This window comes from Nycticebus coucang, chromosome 13, assembly GCF_027406575.1.
Source record: "Nycticebus coucang isolate mNycCou1 chromosome 13, mNycCou1.pri, whole genome shotgun sequence".
Lineage (NCBI taxonomy): Eukaryota > Metazoa > Chordata > Mammalia > Primates > Lorisidae > Nycticebus > Nycticebus coucang.
Genome location: NC_069792.1, coordinates 81610385 through 81627817, shown reverse-complemented (window position 1 = coordinate 81627817; position 17433 = coordinate 81610385). Strand labels below are relative to the sequence as shown.

At 41.1% G+C, this 17433-nt stretch overlaps 1 protein-coding gene across 2 annotated transcripts in view; it reads right to left on the bottom strand.

Annotated features, from left to right (window-relative positions):
* DEPTOR (DEP domain containing MTOR interacting protein) overlaps positions 1–17433 on the bottom strand; it is a 169694-nt gene that overhangs the window by 19318 nt on the left and 132943 nt on the right. The window contains exons 7-9 of one of the 2 annotated variants that reach the window (XM_053558387.1): positions 16251–16321; positions 13908–14012; positions 9264–9427 (exon numbers count right to left, since the gene is read on the bottom strand). In XM_053558387.1, coding sequence (XP_053414362.1) covers positions 9338–9427; positions 13908–14012; positions 16251–16321 — 266 coding nt within the window. In that variant the 3' untranslated portion in view covers positions 9264–9337. Of the gene's footprint in view, positions 1–9263; positions 9428–13907; positions 14013–16250; positions 16322–17433 lie in introns of those variants that run through there. The other variant, XM_053558386.1, reaches the window with a different exon arrangement.

Here is a 17433-nt window from a genome sequence, read left to right as displayed (position 1 = left end):
TAGTCCCAGCTACTGAGGAAGCTGAGGCAAGAAGATCGCTTGAACTCAAGAGTTTGAGGTTGCTGTGAGCTATGATGCCCTGGCACTTTACCGGGACAAAAGTGAGACTCTGTCTCCAAAAAAAAAAGAAAAGAAAAGAAAAGAAAAAGGAAGTTATTAATACAGATGTACAGATGCTAATGGATCACAACGTGTTCCTACTCTCCTTGGAAGTGCGAGAGACAGGCAAAAATGCTTGTTCTTAACACTCCTCTTCTCTGTGTTCAGATCTTTGTCCCAACTGCCAGTGCTGCCAACAAAGAGAAATCTCAAATTGGAAAAGAACTATGGAAAGGAACTAGTGGCCTAGGCTCCAGACAGAGGAGAAAAGAGCGAACATTAGAATCACAGCAGTAGGAATTTGAAGGAAGTGTAAAAATGGGAGCTCAGTGCATGGATAGTGCCCGAGGTTCTAGCAGGGAGGCTGAGGGGACAGAAGAGCTCCTGGCATCAAGCCTGGTAATGACAGACCCAGGAATTAACAGGAGAAGCAAGTTTAAGGCAAAGATAAGCAGAGACTTAGAGGCATTAATGTGTTGATAAGATACACTGGCGCCCGGGAGGAGATGGAATGTGGCCAGGAGGTCTGCAGGAGCATGGTGGGAGAGTTGGCTTTGGGAATCACTGACACAGAGGTGACAGAGGAAGCCATGGAGAATGGGCACGGAACTCTTACAGCCAAATGGGAGACTTCATTATGTACAAACATATTTTAAAAACAGACTTTTTTTTTTTTGAGATAGTCTCTGTCACCCTCAGTAGAGTGCCATGGCATCATAGCTCATAGCGACCTTAAACTCCTGGGTTCAAGCATCCTCCTGCCTCAGCCTCGAAAGTAGCCCGGCTAATTTTTCTAGTTTTAATAGAGATGGGGGGATCTCGCTCTTGCTCACTCAGCCTGGTCTTAAACTCCTGAGCTCAAGCTATGCTCCTGCCTCAGCCTCTCAGAGTACTAGGATTATAAATGTGAGCTAAGGAACCTGGCCCAGATTATATTTTTTAAGAACAGTTTCAGGTTCGCAGCAACATTGAGGGGAAAGTACAGAGATGTCCCACACACGTCCTGCCCCACACGTCCACAGCCTCTCCCATTATCAACCTCCCCATGAGGGCCCATTCATTACAACTGCTGAACCTGCCCTGACACATCATTGTCACTGAGGATATAGTTCAGCTTTGGGTTCACTCTTGGTATTGTACATTCTATGGCTTTGGGCAAATATATGATGACACGTACCTACCATTATAGTATCAGACAGAGTAGCCTCACCTCCCTAAAAATCCAAACAGGTCATTTTTTTTCCTAGTCATTTCTGTTTTTACAACATCAGAAACACCTAAAGAGAATGGACATGTGACTCTCTACAGAGTTGGAAACAATTAAGTGTGTGCTCCATGGATGGGCCACAGGCCAGGGTTCCAACTCACACAGACATGGAGACCCCACAGTAGTTGACCTCCAGCAGCCCAGCCAAGGCAGGGGATAGCCACACACCTCTGGGCTCACTGTGATATGGTCTGTGCCTGGCCCTGATGACTCTGGCTCTAGAAAGAGGAGCTTCATCTCGTTAACCCTGCTGTGGTTATGTGCAGGTGGCTACCCTGCCCAGAATGCCATGCAGTTAAGGCCCCAGTGGTTGCACAGCAGGCCACACATGACCATCACAAAGACAGCTTTCTCCTTGGAGGTGCAGGTGGCTGGCATTCTGTGCTTTCTCCACCCCAGCAGTGAGCCTCATTGAAAACCCTGCTCCATGAACCTTTCATCAGTCAGCACAAACTTCTGCCAAAACAAAGTGAGTATGGGTCTAGGTATCAAAGTGGGGCGGAGGTGGAGTGAGAGGAGTAAACATTTTCTCTTCCATGGAGAAAAATCAGAATCCGTATTTTAAAGCTAAAGACCCAAAGCGTATTTGAATTAGCAAGATATCGACCTCCTTAAACCAGCCTTTTAAATTCCTCAGGAGGGTCTGAAGGATCTCTTCCTTTTCTTTAAAGCCTTTGCTGTTCAGAGAGAACTGGGCACCGTGGATCCTTTCCAGGGTACAAGCCCACAGCTGTTCACTGGCTCCCTCAGTAGGTAGGGTATGTGCAGCAAGATCTACGTTTCATACCAGCCATCAGGCAGGCCGCATTGGTTACATGCCACATGGTACAGATGTGATAATTCAAAGCAACCAAGATGAGTGAGTGAACAATATTTGGCTCCAACAAACTGTTACTAAGATTTGGGGGCTGCTTCTTTGCTTCTTTGGCACTGTGCAAATTTTGACAGTGAGTGGAGCTAATTCATTTCCAAATGTGTGTGTAATTGACACTTTGTAAGGAAAAAATATATCATCCAAATGCCTTATAATGTATTTCAAAAACAAACTGTGGCACACTGCCTTGCATTTGAATTTGAAGAATGAAAATCAACATATCCTTTGATCCAACAACATGACTGGCTTATACGGCAGCACATCCATCATTTCGGAGGTCTGGGGCAATAGTTATCACTCTTGGCTGCACATGAAAATTACGGGGAGTTTCCAAACAGTGCTGATGTCTGGGTCTCACCCTAGACCAACTGAGTCTGTATCTCTTGAGTATTTTTTAGGAGTTTCCCAGGTGATTCTGACACATAGTAAAAATTGAGAAATCCTGATCTGGGCATTCATTCAAGGACCTCTGTGTTCTTGTTTATGTTTGCTTTAAACAAGAAGATTATACTCAAGGCCAGTACCCCAAAATGGAATTCATGGCATGGGAAGAGCTGGAATTTTCTCTTAATTTGGCTCTGAACAACTTACTAGGGTCTTCGCTTTATTACACATAAAATGCAGTTAGTACTTAACTCTATTTCAAAACGTTGCAAGAATGCAATGAAAAATGTAACATCCTCTGACACATGTTTTACAAAAGCAAGCATTATTATTATTATTATTAAAAACAATTAAACACAATATCAACTTAAAACAGTCTAGATCATAGTAGGTACTGAAATGACTATGATAGTAGGGGTGGGATTGAGGAGGGATGGAAATAATATCAATTGAGGGCCCGGTGGGCTAGGCACTGAAGTCGGTCTATTTCAAACATCTGATTTTAAAGCATGGTCAGAAGTGATCAAATCACATTTCTGGGTATCTTATCTGTCCCTGAGCAAGTCATTTTACTCCTGGGGGTCTTACTTACCTTCTCTATATAACAAAGAGGTTAGATTTGAGGGATTATTATCTGGTAATTCAAGGATAAGATTCTGGCACTCCACGAACAACATTAAAATGTGCAAATGTGCGACACACACATGTACACATCTTTTTCCTGGAAATAGGGTTCATAGCTATTTCCTGAATCCTCAGAGAGGTACATGTTTCTCAAATAACATTAAGAACCAGAGGAATCTTTCCAGCTGTAACTCTCTTATGATTGGCAGTGGAAATAATACTTTGGAAACTTATTTATGGGTGAATTTCAGACACAGTTTTGACAAAACTATCTTTAATATTTTCATTTACAAAGCTGCTCAATGCAAAATTCTAGATAAAAGCCAAGGATAAAAGCTGATCTAATGCTCATCAAGCATTGTCAATGGTTTCCTTCACTTTTTAGGAGTCAAGTTGGTTTGAGGTGATCTCAGAAGACCAGCAATCCACACTGGCCCAGAATAGTCCTATGGGATTTGGGTCATCTGTAGGACACTGCCGACCTGGAGGTCTTTTATAGGTTCTGACCTCTCATTCTACAATGCTGCTGGTGAAAGGGGTATGTTTATACATGGGGTCTGGAGGACAAAAACTTAAGCCCAAGAGTTTGAGGTTGCTGTGAACTGTGAAGCCAAGGCACTCTACCAAAAGTGACAAAGTGAGACTCTGTGACAAAAAAAATTTTTTTTTTTTTTTTTGAGACAGGATTTTGCTTTGTCACCCAGGATGGAGTTCATGGCATGATCATAGCTCACTGTAACTTCCAACTCCTGTGCTCAAGCAATCCCTCCTCAGCCTCCAGTGGAGCTAGGATTACAGATATGAGTAACCATAACCTGTGTAATTAGGTTTTAATAAATGGACTGGGGGAGTGGGGGAGACACAAACATTCATATCACAGGACCATCCTTGCTAAAAAGGAAGAAACATTTCAGGTGAAGTGTAAAACTGAAAGAACGTCCCAGCAGAAAGCCTGAGAAATCTAAGAGGCTGAGAAATCATGGGCCTGAGAAATCTAGGAGCCAAGAGCAGCAGGAGCAGAAGCCCTAAGGAGAGAAAGCTGTCACTAGTTGGAGGAGCTAAAGGTGATAACAGAGGCAAGCCAGGTGGAGAGTGGCCAGGAGATAAGACCTGTAAGACAAGAGGAAGGCAGATCAGGTAGCACTGTCTGGGCCATGGTAAGAAGGCAGTGGGAAACATGAAGGATGGTGGCAGAAGGGGCCACAATCTCCTGATTTCCTTTGGTTGCTTGATGGGGAACATATGGTAAGTGTGTAAGAGCACGTGGAGTAAGAAGTAGATACGGTAAGAGACCAGGTAGAGCCAAGGAGTGCTGGTGAGAGATTGACAGTGGTTTAGATTCAGGGAAATGAAGAAAAACACATACATTCAAGATACTCTAGCTGGGGTTGGAGGGAAGTACCTAGAATTGGAGGGAAAAGAGAGAGAGAGAAAAAAAAAAAAGCAAAAGCATGACTTCTAGGTTTCTGGCTCCAGTAACTGGGTGGATTGTGATGATATTTACTGAGCTGGAAGACATGGTGGGCGGAAGAGGAATGTGCAAAACAAGGCATTCAATCAACTCAACCTCCCTAATTCGTGTTCCAGTAATCCAACCTCTGCCAAAGGAGTGTTTTCCCATTTTGCCTTTTTGTCATTTTGCTTTCTCTCACAGGCTCTTCTTGGGGAAATCGTAAGCTGTAACTATCCTACCAACAGTATTTAATTTTGTCTGGCAGAAAAAATGATTGAATTAAGAGACTCTAAGCTAAAGGCAAAATGACAGACTCAACACATGATTGTATAGCCTTCGTCATGGAATTCTAAACATGGATGAGATGTGCCAATGTAGGAAAATTTTCATCTGAGAACTCAAGTCTGTACCCAGTAACATGCCTGCCAAACAAAACTGTTATTTGTGTGTAATAAAATATTTGCCTTGAATTTAATAGCTGTGTGTATTAACATGGTTTGTAATTAAATATTTGCAAGTAATTAATATCTAAATGTTGCCCCATGATCATATCAAAGTACACAGCTATGATTTAATAAAAAAAAAAAATCTGTCTCATCACTGAACCTGAAGCTCCCTGAGGGCAGAGGCCTCACTGGCTTTGCTCACAAGTGGATCCTTACCACCTACCACAGTGTGTCATATGCAATGGGCACTCAATAGATATTTGTTGAACGATGTTTGTACAGTTTTTTTTCTGATGAATGATGGAAATTACTAGTTGTCTTACAGTATCCATTGTCCCTTTCCCCTTTATTCATAGAACCCCTATTTTTTTTCCTGGACACAAGGACACTTTATGTGTTTTCTTGGACTATAATAGCAAAGTATTAAAAACTGAATGACTTCACACAACACAGATTTTTTGTTTGTTTCCCTGAATGATAGAAGTGTGAAATCACCTGTTATCTTCACATCTGACTTTCTTGAACTCAACTGGAAAGGAACGACATATTTTAAGAACATCACATCAGTATCTATGTTCTGTGGGGCCAGGTGCAGTAGCTCACTCCTGTAATCCTAGCACTTTGGGAGGCCAAGGTGGGTGGGTAGCTTGAGCTCAGGGGTTTGAGACCAGCCTGAGCAAGAGTTAGGTCCCATCTCTATTAAAAATAGAAAAACTAATACATAAATAAATAAATAAATAAATAGAAAAACTAGCCTGGTGTTTTGATGGGCACCTGTAGTCTCAGCTACTCAGGAGGCTGAAGCAAGAGGATTAGAGACTTGAGCCCAAGAGTTTGAAGTTGCTATGAGCTAAGATGACACCGTGGCACTTTACCCAGGGTAACAGAGTGAGCCTCATTAAAAAAAAAAAAAAAAAAAAAAAACAAAGAAAGAAAAGAAAAAAAAAAGAAAACAGATCTATGTTCTGGGGAAAGGAAAAACAAACAAAAATTACTAAAGAATTTTCTCATCTGTGTTGATGATCATTCCGCACTCTGCCATGTCAGTGCCCAAACTATCTTAGCTAAATTAATTAAGAAGCTGGCTTCTCTTGATTCAGGAGGAAAATTCCATAAAATACCCAGTTTTGATGCCATGAGAAGAAAAGACTAAAAGTGGAATTTTAAAGTTTTTTTCTCTCAATATGAAAAGTTGGCATTTTTGAAAGGGGAAAGAAGGACATAATAGCCACTAATTCTTTATTCTGACTCAGATGGTTCTGTTTCTATACAAATATGCAAAGAAACAGACAAACAGAGCAGAGAGGCCCAGTATGTCCACATCCATCAATTCATCACAGCAGGAAACAAGAAAAGAAGCCGGGAGTCTCAAAATCCCTCTGAGACTTGGCACAGGAGAGCATGAAAACTTGAATACTGCTTCTCACAGGATTTAATTATTCTCACAAGAAAAAATAAACTTTCCAGAAAAGAGCAAGAATAGCTTTTGTTTGTTATTTTTTAAGTATGGCTCAAATTCTTTCAGAGCCTGAAGGCAGAATGGTTTGCTCTGACAAGTGTCTAATTAAACTAACAAAAATGAGTGTTTTGGGGATTTTTCATGTGGATGATCCTCCAAGATCTAGTCCTGACCTTGGCTGTTGCCAAGAAGGAAGATTATGTATTTGATCTTCTTCAAGGCAATGCAGGTGATCACATGGCCACTGTAACAACAGTTTTGAGTAGAAGGAATGAAAGGTCAGGTGGCCATGGGTGAGCAGTTTAGCAGAGGTATAAAGTTTTAATGGAATATGTCATCTATTGGGCTTTGCCTTACAGGTTTATAGTTTTTGAAATAACACAACAGGAAGAATGTGGCTTTGGGGCAGAAAAACCAACTTTGAATCTAGCTTTCACTTTATAAACTGGGTGACCTGAGGGTGGGGAGGAATTCAACTGGGTCTCAGTTTCCTCATTTGTAAAATAAGGAGAACACCTCACACCTACCTTCAAAAGTTGTCAGAACAATAAAAGAAATCACTTATGAAATGGGACTTGATACAGGTGGTCAAGAAGTGGATTTCCTTAGCCTTCCTATAGAAGTACCAGTTTATTGGATTATTCAATAAATTTGCTTTCAGCACTTACTAAATGCCAGTAATTGTGCTAAGTATTGGGAATACAGTAAGTAGTTAAGACAGACAAAGGCTCTACATTTAGGGAGACAGATAATAAACATAAATACACATTGTCAAATTCTAAAAATATACTTTATTAATTGCTTTATTAATTAAGAGAAAATAAGACAGGTATTGTGGACTGAATGTTTGTATATATCCAAAATATATTGAAACCCTAACCTCATGTGATAGTATTAGGAGGTAGGCCTTTGGACATTCATTAGGTCAGGAGGGTGGAGCTCTCTTATGAATAGAATTAGTACCTTCATAAGAAGAGAGAGGAATGTTGGGGAGCCTAACACACCCCTACAAGAACCCTCCCCGCTCTCCCGTCTCCTCTTGTCTTCCTAAAACAAAGGACCAAAAGACCTAGTTAGCCTTAAGCCTGAAATTAACACCAAAGGACCCTAACCCACCAAAGCCCTACAGGGGAATCTGTGAAATCTGCCCACCCCCTAAAGCCCCATATAAAGGGGGTCTCTAATTGTGTCCCTCCCCCGGGCTCCACCCCCGCACAGATGCCATCTTTTCCCTGCCCAGGCAGGGGGTCACTGTCCCTTTACAATAAACCTGACCTAAACCTCTCTGCTTCTGCTCCCAGTCTGTTCTCTGGGTGCCACCGCACCAACATTCAAGGAGAACTTACTCTGGATCTCTCTGCTCTATGTCACATGAGGACCCAGGGAGAAGAAAAAAGACAGGAAGATGGCTGTCTGCAAACCAGGAAGTAGGCTTTCACCAGACAAGAGATTGGCCCACCTTTATCTTGACTTCCCAAATGAATGTTATTTAAGCCACCAAGTCCATAACACCCTGGAATGACTAAGATCACAGAGTGATATGAGAAAAAGTAACTGGAGGAAGATAGGGGATATTTAAGGAGGGCTTCTCTGAAAAATTAACACTGGAACAGAGAGAAGACAGTGAAGCAAAACTTTTCTTTACTCCTACCAGATAGAGATGGTTGCGATCAGATCTTCCTAGATCACAAAGCAGCTTCAGGCCGCAGAACTCAACTGGAGTTTGTTCTCCTTGCAATAGCAAAGCAGTAGAGCACTGTCACTACCTACCAGAGTCACTTAATTAGATGTCCTTGAGATGCACACATAGTGTGTTTGTGACATGTGAAAATTCTGCCCTTGCAGAGTGGAGAAAGCCTGCTATGGGACCACAGGAAATGTGGTCAAAAAATGGGTTTAGACTTGACACGATAAAAAACAAAAGGATATCATTAAGGTTGTGACATGAAGCCAATATTTATGTAATATTCATTAGATTGAAACCTATAGAATGGCTAGCGACAAAGAGGTGAGAGAGAGAATTCTTCCCCCTAGAATTATTTCTCCTTCTAGAATATTAGTATTTTGATGCTCATATTAGGTGAGCTCATGCACAGAAAGGGCCTAGCAGGGTGCAGGGGCGTCACAGCTCACAGCAACCTCAAACTCTTGGGCTTAAGCAATTGTCTTGCCTTGTCTCAGCCTCCCAAGTAGCTGGGACTACAGGCACCTGCCACAACGCCCGGCTATTTTTTCGGGTTCCTTTTTGTAGTTATCATTGTTGTTTGGCAGGTCTGGGCCAGGTTCAAACCCACCAGCCCTGGTGTATGTGGCCGGTGCCCTAGCTGCTTAGCTACAGGCACTGAACCTGGAAGGAAATTCTTCAAGGCTGAGTGGTAAGTCAGCAGAGAGAGCATGCAGGAAACACCTTCAGATGCAGAGGATGACCAGATTTTTATTTTTCAACCAGAGCCTGGGTTGATCAGACTTCCATTTTTCATGCTCCCTTCTGGAATTGCAGTGCCAAAGAAAGGTCCTCTATGCCAGAGATTTACAGATTTTATTCTCAAAGTAAAAAGACTTTCAAAATAAGAATAACTCCAAATTCAAAGATGCTGCATCAAGTTAGAACTTTAATGACGTTGTAATTATTGTTCCCTAAGCATGGGTGAAGAGGAGAATGGTAGGAAATTATGTAGCAAATTTTAGAAAAGGTATAATGAATTGTTTTCTTTTTTATGTGGATCTTGATTTATACAAAGCTAAAAATAAAATCTTCCAGTTTGAGGCCTCCTTTATAACACTGGTTCCCTTTCTGGTCTTTGAGAACAAATGAAGAGTTCTGCATGAAGAGAAGGGAAGGAAGAAAGGAAATAGACTCAAGTTAAAACTAAATTATCAAACAAGCCTGGGATAGTGCTACAGTCTAATATTTCAACAAAATTCAGTTCCACTTACAACTGAAGTCAGGCTCTAGATATCTGCATGTTCCCTGGCACACATCTCAGCAGTCCCATCCAGCACTTTAATTGATGCTCCAGCCCCACCAGGCTAAATCAGCTCTAGCAAGGTCATAGGCAGGAAGAGCTCTCTGGGAAATTAGGGCCAGGCTACTTAGATGCAAAGGTCACAGATTTACCTACTCAAGTCCAGAAAAGAACTGGGGTAGACCTCACCCCTCTCCCAAATGATACTTTTATCCTGGAATCCTTCCAGACTTTCTAGATAAGTTTTAATGTAGGCATAAAGCTATCTACTAGTCCTAGACTAAGGGTACTATTTAATTCAGGCAAAGATCTCTCCTTTGGGTCTGGAAAGATCTTGAAGTGTTAATTGGGGGAAATGACACCCTGTTGATTCAGCCCAGAGTCTGTCCTGTCCACATACTGGTGGCCTAAATCTTAAAACATTTTTATCCCTATAAAAAGGAGAAATAAAAGAGAAATGGTAAATGTGAGAGTCTTAGTTACAGGAGAATATCTGTGTTGAGTTAGTAAGCAGTGTCATTAAGCAGCCATAGCAACTGTATAAAAATCCCACTAGATGGAACAGTTGGAAAGGTCCAGATGCAGGTCTTTGTCCCCCTTACAAATAAGGATAAAACAAGAGTCTTGACCTAAGGGTGAACCTGACATTCTACGTAAAAAGGGACAGTAAAGGCAGCCCAGGCACTTACACCACTTGGGTCAGCTCTTTACAGCCAAAATGCAAAGAGTAGGCACCTGTGTGTAGAACATCAAACAATTTCTACCACCCAGACCCAGGAGGTGAATCAGTGTCCAAGTAAGCAGATCTTACCCTAGGGTGACCCCCGCCCCCAGAAACTCCCTGAGAGGACTGCACACCCAGGAGGGCAGAGTGACATGACAAGTCAGTGGAAATGAGCCTTTGGGATTAAATTACACAATGGCCTTTTTATGAGAGTAAAATCATTCTATAACAAACACAAATGATAAAGTAAGAAATAATTTAGTTGGCATTTAGGTAATGTACAAAGTAATTTGTGATGAATGCACATAAGTAAACTATACCAGAAGGCATGGTATTCATCATCATTTTAATTAAACCAATAAACAGCATAATTAAAAAATATATCTCTATACCAGTGGTTCTCAACCTGTGGGTCGCAACCCCTTTGTAACAATGTACATGGCGGCATTAGGAAGGTTGAGAACCACTGCTCTATACACTCTTGTGCTGCATAACAACATTTTGGTCAGTTACAGACCACATATAGGATGTTGGCTCCATAAGATTATAACAGAGCTAAAAAATCCCTATCATCTAGTGACATAATTGTCATAACATTGTAGTGTAACACTTTACTTTTTCTATGTTTAGATAAACAAATACTTACCATTGGGTGATAAGTGCCTACGGTCCCTCAGTACAGTAACATGTAACACGCTGTCATGGTTTGTAGCCCAGCAGCAGTAGGCTATATCATGTAGCTTAGGTGTGCAGTAGGCTGTGCCATCTGGGTTTGTGGAACTACACTCTACAATGTTCACACAACTACAAAATAGCTTAGCACATTTCTCAGAATGTATCCCCATTGTTAAGTGATGCATCACTTTATGTGCTTTCCAAAGGAAAGTGTGACCAAAAGTATCTCCTGAGAATAGCTTCAGGGATATATCTTCACAACATTAATAAAGACAGTCTATTTGAGTATTTCTCTTGAATGATAAAATGTTTTGCTAAACAATTTAAACATGTTTTTTAACCCCCTGCCATATTTATCAGAATTTTTTACATGCTAATGGGTTTTGTGAATTCCCAAGAGTGGGATAAAGTGTGTAGTAGTTTAATACTGCTTAGATCACAGAACCTCAGGACAGGATGTTCTGCTGGGCCAGAGAGCTGTATGACACAATTATGGGAAGGCTGCTCCAGTGAGTTCTGTAGTGCTCTATAACATATGAAAACCGTTGTATACCTCCTGAGAAACCAAAAATAGGAACCATATGAAGTATTAACTTATGAAGCTTAAAAAGTACTGTATATATCAAATAACCCATTGATCAGGTATATACATAAAGAGTTAATTAATCAAATGACAATGCCTAGAATGATTACACATGTTTATCACTAAAAATGAACTAAAATCAAATTAATTCACTGTACACCTGGTTAAGTAAAATAAGGTCTTTAGCTGCGATGTAAATTCATCGCTTTTCTCAGAAGAAATGTGCTTTAAGCCAAAGCCTTATGCGAGTGAGTGCATGCTCAGGGCTGAAGCACTGTGCCAGAAATAACTTATACTGGGTCCTTTACTGTGGAAATAAAATATAAAATCCTTCCCAAGCCAAGAGTTCCATTAGAAAATTAAAAAAATTCAGCCTTGGCATGGATACAAGTGCTTGCCTTTTATGATCCTGGCCAACTTTCCTGCTCTGAGTTGCTTTGGTGCTGTGCCCACTGCAGCCCTGAGAAGGCAGGAGGGGCCTCTAACACAGCCTGCCTTAGCCACCAAGGCTTCTGTAGCTGTCCCGGAGAACAGGACCTGGCAGGCCTATGCCTCCCCATGTGAACAAGGTCTTCAAATCCAGAGGCAGAGAGAGCCTCTGATCAGGCTAGTGCTTGTTTACCCTGACAGGCAGTAAAGGTGCTCTTTGCTCCCATTTTCTATTGCCTACTTTTTTTTTTTCTCCAATATGTAAACCAGTGCCAGAGGGCACGTTCTGAAAATCAGAAAGTGGAGATCCAAATCATGCCTCCTGCTGTACTGGTTTACTGCCCTAGAAAAAGGATTTGATAGGAGACAATGAAAGTACTGAATAAATGCATGGGGTGGGGGGACAATCTTTAGTTTTCAAGTCTTCTATATCCTCCCATGGTTCCAGATAATCAAGATGGAAATGTTCTAGTTCTATTTGATGGAAATATTTCACAGACAACAGAACAAAGCTACGCCAGGTAAAAGTGTTTCAAAGCAGAAAACTGATGCTCTCAACGTCTCTTTTTTTTCAACATCTCTTGATGTCGTAGTTCTTTATAAACAAAAAACAAGGTACATAACACATTCAAGGGGGTGCCAAATAGCATATACACATTTTAAGAGAGGAAAAGATCGGATTAAATGTATAACACTCGAGGCATGTCTGATTTCTGCAATTATAAGAGGTGCTCAATGTGACTTGCACTCATCTTTTGCTATGGGTATATTTTGAGTATTACAATTTTAATACTTTTTTTCCTTTTCTGAAAATGCATACACTTGAGCAGCATTGGTGGTATAGTGGTGAGCATAGCTGCCTTCCAAAATGTGTATACTTTTTTTGGCACTTTCTGTATGTGCATACAAGAAGTCCAGGAGAATATAAATCAAACTGTTAACAGTGCTACACTTCGGTGTGTGCCTATTACACTTCAATAAAGTTGGTTAAGAGGTGTCAACAGTAGTCATCTCTGAGCTAGGAAAGATTAGGGATAATTTTAATTTTGTTTCTGCATCTCTGTATTTTCCATATGTTCTTGACTGTACATGTATCACTTTAGTACTAGAAATATGTAAAATTTGTTTCAAACATCATACACATTCATTCAATATTGAATTGATGTTTGTGTAGCTCTTTGTACTTTATCAAAGTGTTTTCACATATTTAATCCATAAAATAATAGAGGAAAATAGAATGCCTGTCACTTCAGAGAGGAGGAAATAGGCTCTGAGATGTTTCAAATTTTTTTTAAAATCAAAGAGCTAGTAACCAGCAGGGCCACGATTAGAATCTAGACCTCTTCTTCCAAATTCCATGCTTTTATTTTCTTTTTCTCAGTATTTGCTGCATCTTAGGGTCTATTATGTAACACTAATACACAGGCTACATCAACCTCACAGGAATGCACCTGGCACAGAACAGATGCTGCACAGTTCTTATATAAGATTTAAATGAAAAGAGACACGTATTTTTCAAACTCAAGATGGGTTGAGGGGAGAAATGTGAAACGTCAAGGGAGGTCTGGAGACTAAGAAGGTATTGGGTCTCCTGGTTGCTACGTCATATGCTCTTGGCTTCATTTCAACCCCATTCAGAAAGGAAAATGGAATTTGAAAATGGAAAAATGGGATCAAAACACTTAGGGAGAAAAAGTACAGACGGTACTAAACAATGAAATCAGAAGTATTTAGAACTTGGAAGTATTTAGACCCTGCTCTGTCAGAAGAGAAGGGGACTCAGGAGATGGTTAAGAAAGAGATAATAGAAATAGAAAAGGCAATGAAAGAAGATGAGTTAGGATTGACAGTAAGAAGCATGGTTGATTCCGTCTGAAGAACCCAGGACAGACACAAGAGAGGGTGAGAAAAGACCAGTGGGTACCTTCATTCCTGCTGCAGCGGCAGGTCCACTGGGATCCACCGCCTGGATGTGGCACGGCTTACTTCCTCGCACCACAAAGCCCCAGCCAACTGCGTCGCCGACAATCTAGAGAGGAAAACCGCAATTAGTCAGCAGCAAACAGTCCCTGGCGATTTGCCTGTCTTTGCGAGAAAAGCAGCCCAAGATTAAGTGTGCGCTGTGACATATCTTTCTCCATTTCATCTATGTCAGGGTAAAGGAACCCTTTGCTTCTATCACAAACACAGGCATCTCTCTGTGAATTATGTGGTCAGAAACATAACCTGCCTGGCAGAAAGAAGATGCTTCCGGGAGGGCAGCACTCGATAAATGACTGGCAGATTGCCCCCTTTTTTAGGCTGTTATACAATTTAATATCAGACTCCAAGAGAAGGTTTAGAAGATCTTAAAATGATGATTAAAATGTCTTTTCCAGCTATGATCGATCTACTCCAAGTCTCTTCTTTACCCCTAAATTCAAATGATACTCTCTTGATCTTGCAATGTCATTGAAGTCTAGGGTAACAATTTAAATTACTAATTCTTCAAACATGAAGAATCCTAGTTTTTTCTTGAAACACAATTTTCTCCACCAAGCAAAAAAAGTGAAAAATCTTTAAGTTGTTTGGAACTGAAGCATGCCTTTTCTACAGAAGTCGTTATTAGAACTGGCACTTATGTTCCCTGGACAGCTCCCAGACAAGTCTTTAACACATATTCCATCCAAAATTCAGATGAAATACATTCACAACCAATTACTAACAATGTTGGCTTTTAAATTAAAAACCAAAGATAAACACTTTCCAAACACAATCAACTATCTCTTGAATGCTAGAGACTGAGGAAAAATGGGGAATGAGATGGAATTTTTTTTTTTTTTTGGAAATTCTCAAGACTTTTAGGACATTCAGCATTTGGAGGGTTATTAGTCTATTAACCTAATTTTACTTCCAAATGTCCAGTTTTAACTTTTTCTCTGATACAGAGGTATTATCAGAGCCCTTCTCCCATTAACTCCTCCATACTCAAAATGTGAAGTAGCTCTTTTTTTTTTTTTTTTTTTTTTTTTGAGACAGAGCCTCAAGTTGTTACCTTGAGTAGAGTGCTGGGACATCACAGCTCACAGCAACCTCCAACTCCTGGGCTTAAGCGATTTTCTTGCCTCGGCCTCCCAAGTAGCTGGGACTACAGGTGCCCACCACAACGCCTGGCTATTTTTCAATTGTAGTTGTCATTGTTGTTTGGCAGGCCGGGACTGGATTCAAACCTGCCAGCTCTGGTATATGTGGCCGGTGCTTTAGCCACTTGAGCTACAGGCACTGAGCCATGAAGTAGCTCTTGACAAAGCCGTGAAGTAGCTCTTTTCAGGGAGAATGAGTAGGGATAGATTACTCCCACCCTGAGCTAATGTCACCAAAGTTAGAAGATGAAAGAAACAGGACAAGTGCTTTAAAGAGGGTGTGGGCATGGATAGGAAGAGACATAGAAGATAAGGGGATGTCAATAAGAACAGTTTCATTGGGCTGGGCAGGGTAATTCACACCTGCAATTCTAGCACGCTGGGAGGCCAAGGCCGGCAGATTGTTTAAGCTCATGAATTCGAGACCAGCGTGAGCAAAAGTGAGATCCTGTCTACTAAAAATGAAAAACTAAGACAAAGAATCACTTGAGCCCAAGAGTTTGAGTTTGCTGTGAGCTGTGATGTGCCACAACACTCTACCCAGTGTGACAAAGTGAGACTCTATCTCCAAAAAAAAAGGAACATTTCATTCTGCTTGAAGAAAACCAATGGAGGCAGAAGGATGCTGAAAGGCCTCCCAGAGGGCGCAGGTGGTCACAGATGCTCCAGGTACACAGCACTCCCAAGTTAGATGCCTGCATACCTCAAGGAAGGCTGACATCATCAAAGCTCAGAGCCTCTGGTAGAACAACTGACCCTACAGTTTCCTTCTCTATCTTAAGACTCCCCTCATATCTCAAATGAGTTTTAGAATTAACTATAATGAAAAAGGAATTCTTGGCATTTTTTGCCCTGTCATTTGCTTTAAAATCAGTAATTATTTTAGAAAAAGTGCATAATGGAAAAACATTTTTAAAAGGATACATAGAAAACAATTTAAAATGCTGTGTTAGTAATAAGTCCATGTCAAGTCCTAATGCATTTTAGTGCCTTTGAGTCAAGAAAGCCTACTATTATAATTGTGCTAAAAGCAAAAGAAAAATTAGGAAAAAGTTTTCAATTCAGTCCATAGCGACCCATTAACATGTTAACATGGGCAGACAAGAAAACCAGACAAGACAGGAGAAAAAAGCCCAACCGACTACCGTGAATGTCTTCCTTGCGTATGGCGCCCCTGGAGTCAGGAGCTCTTCAGAGGTGACGGGTCTCTTCAGCACTGTGGGAGAAACACATGTCAAGGCATAAGCACTTCTGAGTCCTTCTTTCATTCATTGAGTGGAGATTTACTGATTTTATGTGACCATCGATGAACAAAAGTGGCAAAGGTCCCTGCCCTATAGTTTATACTCTCATAGACTAGAGCAGAAAATATTAACAAATATAAATAATCTTAAACCCACCTTACAGAGCTCTGAGAAAAAAAAACAAAGAAAGAAAGGGAAGGAAGCAAGAGAACCAGAGGTGGGGGAGAAGGAGGTGACGGACATTTTTCCATAAAGAAAAAGCCCATGTTTTCTAATTCTTACAATTCTTAAATCTCAACGTGCATTTATACACATGAAAGTTACGACTCCAGTGGTCTGACAGCCATGTTTCAAGAGCTAACCCTATCTGGGCATGGTGGCTCACACCTGTAAACCTCATACTCTGGGAGGCCAAGGTGGGAGGATTGCTTGAGGTCAGGAGTTCAAGATCAGACTGATCAAAGAAAGACTCCATCTCTAACTAAAAATAGAAAAACTAGTCAGGTATAGTGGTGGGCACCTGTAGTCCCAGATACTTAGGAGGCTGAGGCAAGAGAATCACTTGAATCTACCAGTTTGAGGTTGCTGTGAGCTAGGCTGACACTATAGCACTCCAGTCTGGGCAACTGAGTGAGACAAAAGAGCTAACCTTATCCAACCTTCTCCCCAATACATTGCAATCCCCCCTCCCATGTATTAAAGCTTCACTCATTTTCTTATAAACAGCTAGGGCCACATGCATGCGCTGTTTTCTACCCTGAGTAATACTAGTGATACTAGTGAACATTTCTCAATATTTGACATGTGCTAGGCACTGAGCTAGGTGCTGAAAACATATTATCTCACTGTTACCCCCTTTTATAAGTAAGAAAACAGAACTTTAGGAAAATTAAATTGCTTGTGTCCCAGGTCCTAGAGCTAATGGGTGGCGGAAGTGGGATCACTCAGGATAGCAGTGGCCATGCTCTCAGCCACTGTGCTCTGCTGTCCCTCCTGTGCCACACTGCGTTGTGAGCAAACAAAAGGGTTCTCAGAAGCTCTGGAACAGAGTGGTATGGTGTCTTCCTAAGATACCTGTTCTCAT